Source organism: Antedon mediterranea, chromosome 7, assembly GCF_964355755.1.
Source record: "Antedon mediterranea chromosome 7, ecAntMedi1.1, whole genome shotgun sequence".
Classification (NCBI taxonomy): domain Eukaryota; kingdom Metazoa; phylum Echinodermata; class Crinoidea; order Comatulida; family Antedonidae; genus Antedon; species Antedon mediterranea.
The window spans coordinates 4,085,612-4,093,741 of NC_092676.1; the positions used below are offsets into that span (position 1 = coordinate 4,085,612).

At 33.4% G+C, this 8,130-nt stretch overlaps 1 protein-coding gene across 1 annotated transcript; it reads right to left on the reverse strand.

Moving 5' to 3' along the window:
- Positions 1-32: 32 nt before the first annotated feature.
- Positions 33-8,130, reverse strand: LOC140054107 (thialysine N-epsilon-acetyltransferase-like). Its single transcript, XM_072098979.1, has 4 exons — positions 7,072-8,130; positions 6,538-6,717; positions 6,192-6,232; positions 33-1,607 (listed from the first exon to the last, which is right to left on the reverse strand). Exons 2-4 carry the CDS (start codon positions 6,569-6,571, stop codon positions 1,437-1,439), a joined length of 246 nt encoding a protein of 81 aa, XP_071955080.1. The 5' UTR covers positions 6,572-6,717; positions 7,072-8,130; the 3' UTR covers positions 33-1,436.

Below are 8,130 nucleotides of genomic sequence, written 5' to 3' on the forward strand. Positions count from 1 at the left end.
GAGTTTCAATTAATTAACTCTCTGCTTTGATCTTGTTTTATTCACATTTTTATCTACTGTAGACCTGTAAACTTTTTACTAATATCATTTAAAATCATTTTCTTGTACAATTCATATTTTTGTTTGCGCTAAAAAAGAATTTATTTATGTCAAGATTGTAGAAAGTTAATGAATTCATCAATGTAGTTTGATAATTTTAATAAGATTTCAGTATATTTATATGCCCATTTAAATTATTCATCAATGTATTTTGGTAATTTTTTTTATAATTGTCAAGATTTTAGTATATAATTCATTCAATTTATTTTTAAGTTTTGCCATGATTATATTATATATTATTTGTAATTTCATTATTGATATGTGGATGTTTCATAGATTCAAACTAATTTATTCATTAATAGTTGTAAATTATTGTTAATTGGTAACTAGTTTGGTGAATAACGCGAGTTTTATCTAAACCATCTATGGTAATTTGGTTTTTATAAATATTTTTTGTCTGAAAAACTTTTAGTATCTTCTAAATACATAAGTCAATCTAGTCAAGTTTTAGTTTAAACAATGTTAGGAGTTAAGTACTCCATTAAACATGGTTAAAGTTGTCTAACATTGTTTGAAACATGAAAAGAAATCTGATTTTATCAATAAAGTAAAATTAAATAATATTTGTTGAATCCCAGTATTTCATTTTTGTTTGGGAATTTATAAATGCGACAGCCAATTCGTAAACTTCCATTGGTGACAATATGACCAACTTTTACTTTCAAAACTTTAAAATATTAATACTGGAAATGAATGTTTCATGAGGACTACTTCTAAAAGCAAAATTTATATGGCTACGACCTATGACAGACAATTTTGAAAGACTTGATTTGGTGTTTTATACAGATAAGAAAATGGCAGCCATTTTGAAGTATATTTTAACCCATCTTGGATTTTAAAAAGTTGATCAATTTATTTTTTAAACATCTCCAGTGATTTTCTTGCAAAATATATGTTTTAATGACTATAGTTGAACAAGCATTTGCCAAAATCGGATGCTTTAATACTGATATTTGGGTAAAATTGAGAGAAAACGGCTATATTAGTTATCTGCAAATTAGCAATTTTTCTTCCTTTTCTCCTTGATATATGGTTCAGATGGGTCTTACTGTTAGGAGCACAACAAAAATAAATTCTGTTCTAATTTTGTCTAGGTCAAACCGTAGTTTGACCGGACTAATGAAAGGTCTTTCACACCTTCTCCAGTCTGGTGTGGCAAATTAAACCATGTCTCAATGTTTCATTTTCACGACGAAAACGCGATCAGTGCGTAGTCGCATGTCTCGTGTAAACGAATCATGCATGGAAAGCAGCCAGCAGAACATGATGAAAAGGAATTACAATATTACATTATTATACTAACATTTTAAAATGAAAATTGTGTTTAAATAGAAAAATTAAGAATTAGTCACAAAGGTTAACAATTGAGGCTTAAACATTGTATACATATGCCAGTCCTCAGTTGCTGTTAAATCTATTGAGTTGATTGTTTTATACATATTAATTGCTGGTTTATTCCAACCCAGCACTGCCCACTGCATTCTCTGGCAACCTTTCTCTAAACCAATCTGAAAAAATAAGAATGTTGTTATATGAGTTAGAAATTATTTATATTATTATTTATTTATATTTTGCAGTCTGGCTTGCTCTATGTGTGTGTGTGTCAGACTGAGAATGAAACACAATAGATGATATAATGATTTGGATAAATATTTATTCTGAAAAGTCCCGTGAGCACGGATCACGGCAAAATAGAAAATATACCTATTGGGATAAGTGATTAAGTAGAAAATACTGGGATGCTACAAAAGCCAATGGATGCCACTGAAATGGCATCCAGCTGCCCAGCAAGTGAGGCGTGGTATCGGGACTTTTCAGAACAAAAAATGTGTTGAGCTATAATGCGCACAATAATGATTATAATGCGCCTACAAGTGTAGAGCGCGTAATTGCACTGGTGGTCTATTTGGTATAAAATACTTTAGAAAATAAAAGCTACGATGCAACTATAAGTGTAGAGCGCGCAATGACACTGGTGGTGTCTGTTATAAAATAATTCGGACAATAACACTATAATTCGCCTACAAACATAGAAGGCGTAATGACACTGGTGGGCTATTTGATATAAACTAGGTCAAGATAAAGTCATTAACAATATGAGAAAGCTGCTGTTGTGCTGACGCATAAAGATCTCCTGTGGCCTGACCCATGTCATTTGATTCTACGTCTACTATAATGAATGTGTGGTTTATTTATTACTCGCTTAAACAGTATGGGTAGGTCAGAAATGTGTATACCCTGTTTGCCTACAATAACCACATCAGTGTTAGGCTAGTCAATCTAGCAAAAAAAAAACAGCCCAAAGTGAAACAAATTGCAAACAGAGATTTTTCTTTTTTAAATGGTCATATATGATGAGGAGATCAAAATTTGAGCATCACACCTCTGTCACTCATTCCGATGATATGCAAATTAGCTTAAATATGCAAATTAGGGTGAAATTACAGGGTTACCATATCTCAAAAACTACTAGTCCGAGAGAGTTGATTTTTTCACTGATCTATTCACAATGTATATATTTATATTTACTCTAATGAAACATTTTACGAAAAAATGACCGGAAGTACAACATTTGACCTTCGACCCCATTTCTCAATGTTTGCATATACAATGTGACTAAAATGTCTGTAGAGACTTTATTTTGCCCTCAAATGACCCAGACATGGGTTCCTAATAGCCAGCATAGGATCTCTTTGTAATTCCCAAAATCACACCTTTGTCACACACCTCGAAAGTATGCAAATTAGTAGTACAATTTAAATAAAATATGCAAATAAGGGGAAAAAATTACAGTTGTCCTATATCTCGAAAACCACTAAATGCTAGAGAGCTGATTTTTTCACAGCAGTATTCAGAATGAACATATTTCTATTTGCTCCAATGAAACATTTTACAAAACATTGACCGGAAGTATGACATTTGACCCTCGACCCCATTTCTCAATATTGCATATAAATGAAACTAAAATGTCTGTAGAGACTTTGTTTTTCCCTCAAATGACTCCGATACAGGTTTCTAATAGCCAACATAGGACTGTTTAGTAGATCTCAAAATCACACCTGTATCACTCACCTCCAAAGTATGCAAATTATTAGTACAAGTTACATGAAATATGCAAATTAGAGGGTGAAATTAAAGGTTCCTATATATCGAAAACCACTAAGGCTAGAGAGTTGATTTTTTTCAATAACTTGTTCAGAATGTACATATTTATATTTACTCTAATGAAACATTTTACGAAAAAATGACCGGAAATACAACAATTGACCCTCGACCCCATTTATCAATGTTTGCATACATAATGCGACTAAAATTTCTGTAGAGACTTTGTTTTGGACTCAAATAACTCGGATACATGTTTCCTATAGTCAGCATTCGTGAGGTTAATTTCCCGATTGATCGAAATCAAAACGGTACTGGGTATGGTCTACTAGTTTTTCTGCTCCCAACCAGTACATCCATTCATAGAAGCTTTGATGAAGTAAGCCTACCTGGTGGTAACCATAGAACGGTTCCGAGATAACGACTATACTTCGGCTTTAGTCGACAGAAGTTTGAAAAAATTGTTAGAGATAGCAGGCCCGTAGCCAGGGGGGGTTTTTATGGTTCGGGCGAACCCCCCCTTTACAGCGAACCCCCCTTAACCGACTGCGAACCCCCATCCCCGACATGCCCAATACCTCACCCTCATCTCCGAAAATCGTCCAAATACGTGCCCCACAGTACAAAAAGTTGTTCGTAAATTAAAAAATTCGTAAACTCGTTCGGAATAACTCATACAGTACCTTCTTCCCTGTATGAGCGTACTTCGAGCGATATAGTCTGTAAAGAGTTGCAAATGAATTGCGGATTTTAACCTGAAAAATAAATGTTTGGTCCCTGCATGTAACATGATATTGACGCGTCTCACAGCGAGCTGGGGGACGAACGATTCGTACAAAGGACACCGCCAGACAACTGCGTACCAATTGTTTAGATCACTGGCAGTCAGGCAGCATGCATAAAGTATATAGCCTTCCGACATACATCAGTATTTATGTGTGGCTATGAAGTATAATTATATCATAGAGGATTATAGTGAATATTAATATTTTACACTATAATATCTATGGTATCATGTACTGTAGTTCACATTATGGCATCCGATTATTTTTTTCTAGACCACCAGCCGATACGTAGGCCTACTCAAATGTATCAATATCACCTATTTACATTGGCATATTTAATTTCCTCAACAAATTGCTGTAAATAAATATTATAGATAGAGCTGTAATAAGAATTGCATTTGCCTTCACCCAGTGTGCTTTTTTCGGGGCTTCTCCTAGACGTACGTTCGCATTGAACTTGAACGCAAAACAAAATATCGAGTAAATGATCAAACAATCGGCGGTTCCGCACAGAGCACGCGCATCTAACGAGTCCAAGTACGATCGATCGTTTTGCTCATTGGTAGCATGCTGCATGAGAGTGTCTTTTCCGGCCATCTAGGGGTGTCATTTAACAAAATTTGCTTCGCCTCAGGCTCCACCCCAGGTGGGGGAGGGGGGGGGGGGGAGGTGGGTAGGGGTAGGTATGGGGGTGGGGGTGACCCAAATACTTAGTGTGCGAACCCCCCCTTGACAGATCCTGGCTACGGCCCTGGATAGAGTATACGATGTTTGATTACGTACGTGTAGATGTGTGATTTGTTCTTTTTATTCAAATGATGTTATGTATTTAATAATATTCGTGAGGTTAATTTCCCGATTGATCGAAATCAAAACGGTACTGGGTATGGTCTACTAGTTTTTCTGTTCCCAACCAGTACATCCATTCATAGAAGCTTTGATGAAGTAAGCCTACCTGGTGGTAACCATAGAACGGTTCCGCGATAACGACTATACTTCGGCTTTAGTCGACAGAAGTTTGAAAAAATTGTTAGAGATAGAGTATACGATGTTTGATTACGTACGTGTAGATGTGTGATTTGTTCTTTTTATTCAAATGATGTTATGTATTACTTTTTTAAAGCAAAAATGTATAATTTTGGCAAAAAAATCAGCAAAATCTGTGATATGCAATATTTATTATGTTAATTAAGACAAGAAGCCATAATTATTTTTTTTTTACCCAATATATACTAGAAATAATGTGTAAACTACATGTGCTTGTGAAAAGGCAAACATAAGTTATTAACGATTACGTTTGGGTACTTGTAGCAGGGATTTAATAATGTTTAGTAAAATTGTGAAGTTGAGGGCGCTATTTATGTAAGATACAGGTACTCTATTTTCGGTTGTAACTCATTAAATACATAACCGTTTATGATGAAAATTGATTTATTTTATAGATAATTAAACCTTCTTTCTTATTAATTATTTAAAAGTTATGTTAGATAATAAATACCTATGAAAAATGTGCAAAAATCAACAAAAAAATTGAGCCTCATTTCTAAAGAACAATATCATACTCAAACTCAGAACATGGTGTAGTTGGGGAGCCAGAAAGGGGTTACCTGCAACCTCTAGCAAACTATGCCAACAATTTTTTTTGCTTCCTTATATCAAAACAATTTTTTGCTATTGGCCGAAAAAAATTGGGATGCTTGGTCAGTACAGGGGCCAAAATGTCAATATGGTCAAAGTTAAGACTGTGCGTAACTTGGTAAGTACTGGGTGTATTGGAATATTACGGGTCTGTGAGATCCAAGGAGGTGTCTCATGCTCGCCCCTAGCCCATGTTTGAGGGTAAATGAGTCCGCCAAACCGCTGAACTATGGCCTATAATTTCTTATTTTTGGCGGCAATGTTTCTGCCTTAGGCGTAGCCATAATGGTGGTCAATCAGTCAGAATATAATGTATGAATATATATTTCTGTAAATCAATTTTTAAGATACTTTATTAGCCTACTTATACCATGAACATTAAGTGTTAAAGTAAAATTTGTGACGAAAAACTATTGTCGGGTATAATTTAAAAAGTGAAAAAAGAATTAAACTTTAAGAACCTGAGCACAAGCGTGCGTTGCGACTGGCAATGATTTAGAAAAGGGTGTTATATTATTTATTTATATTAATTATTCACGTTTTTCAGTTATTTTTTGACATAATTACCTCAGCAACCCTTCTCATCAAAATTCTTCCGTAACCTCTTTCTATAAAATTTAAGCAAAGAATAACATTGATATTTTCTTTTTTGGTGACATGCTATTGACTTTTTATTGAAATTTGGCTTATATTACCAGAAAGCATTTTTAAAATATTAAAACCATTTTTTTGGTTTTGGTTGGATTTCAACTAAGAATGTTCAGTTTCCGCAGAAAAAAATAATAATAACATAGTTAGAAATACACATCACTTTAATTTTAACTGATTGCAACCAATCAAAATCTTGGGATGCATTCACATACATTAAAGGTCAGTTAGAAGTAGGTCATAGGTCAGTTAGTAGGTCATTTACCTCTGAACTCTTTCATGATATATAGGTCTTCCATATAAACCACCTTTCCCTTCCAAGTACTGTATGTATAGAAGAAAACACTGTAACCAATTACTTCAAATATCTCTACTTCTGGTCTTTTATATTCCGCTACTATGCAAGACACAATGCTTCCTGGCTCAAATATATCCTTCTGTAGACCTGAAAAAAAACAAGAGTTTTAACAAGTTCAATAAACATCTCACAGGAAAGCTACATTTCAGAAAACAAGTGTGCAAGTGGGCGCTTATAGATAGATAGATAGATAAATCTGCGCCGTTGATACTAAATTGGATCTTCCTATGTTTACATTACAGCAGGGTCATACTATAAGTTGGTTCCAGTCCGTGCGTAAGACCCAGTAGTCATATGTAACCCGAGTTTCTAGCAAGAAACTAAAATTTCCAAGAAGTATTAAATAATCAAATCAAGGAAAACGCCTTATAAATTAAAATGTAGATTTATTCCTTTGACATCAACTTGTCAGAATTTACATAACCAATATTATTTATTCACAAGATAAAACATTAAAGTGTCCACAAAACTAAAAGTTTATATTAAAATTGAGTCTTCAGTTGAAACAATTCCGACTTGAAAGGTTCCACAGTAGAGTAAATGTTATCAACGAAATGTTCCGACCAATGGTGTAATAATTGCAATAATGATTCGTAAATTTCAAAAGTAGTGTTTTCTCATCTAAGAAAAGAGAAAATATATACATATACTATATAACTATAAAACAATTTAAATCAAATATCATTTGGTACATAATTAAAATACCACAATGTTTGCAAAATAACCTAGGCTATGATAGACAATTAAACAAAATAAAACATAATCCGTCAATACCGCCAGGTTCGATTAACACTGATTGGTATATGATTATTCACACTACTCATTAAAACATTAGTTACATTATATAGTTAGAGGTACTTCGTTTGGTAAGTATGCTAATACTTGATACCAATATAACTACATTGCAACTCAATGGATAATAGCAATAGCTATTCAAACGTGTGTCTATCAACATATTAACCTGACTATTATAAACTCAGGATGGTTAATGCAGCGCATCCATTCAATAAACTAAATTATAAACTAAAAGGTAATTAAAGGTATAAAAATAAATGTCGCATAAAGCGGAAATCAAAAATAAGTGTATAATACAATAGTCTCAATTCTACAATCACACTCCAATTGTCTCTAGGTCAATCAATACCAAGAGTGTACTGCCATCTAGTAAATGACCCACATTTACCAGAATCGTCCTGATACACTCATACAATTAAAAGTATTAGCAAAAGCAAGTTAATCACTTCAAGACCCTTTAACTTAAAACGGGAGAGAACAATGTGTGATTGCAGAACCTTACTTTACAGTAACATAAATTACCAAGCGCAATTGCAAATGGTATCACAAAAGTTATAAAATATAATCAAAAAGTTAAGTATCACATAACTAATCTAAAGCATTGAGCCAATGCAAACATAATGCATAAACCTAATCTTCATAAGCTTAAATCTCAAATTAAGTTATATTAACAAATTTGTTAAACATAAAATAATACAATTGATA

Excerpts from the sequence above, each read along its gene's own strand:
- LOC140054107 (XM_072098979.1), bottom strand. The coding sequence starts at position 6,571 with ATGGAAGACCTATATATCATGAAAGAGTTCAGAG. Across the intron at positions 6,233-6,537 it reads TATCATGAAAGAGTTCAGAG|AAAGAGGTTACGGAAGAATT; the intron begins GTAAATGACCTA and ends TAAATTTTATAG. Across the intron at positions 1,608-6,191 it reads TGATGAGAAGGGTTGCTGAG|ATTGGTTTAGAGAAAGGTTG; the intron begins GTAATTATGTCA and ends TTATTTTTTCAG.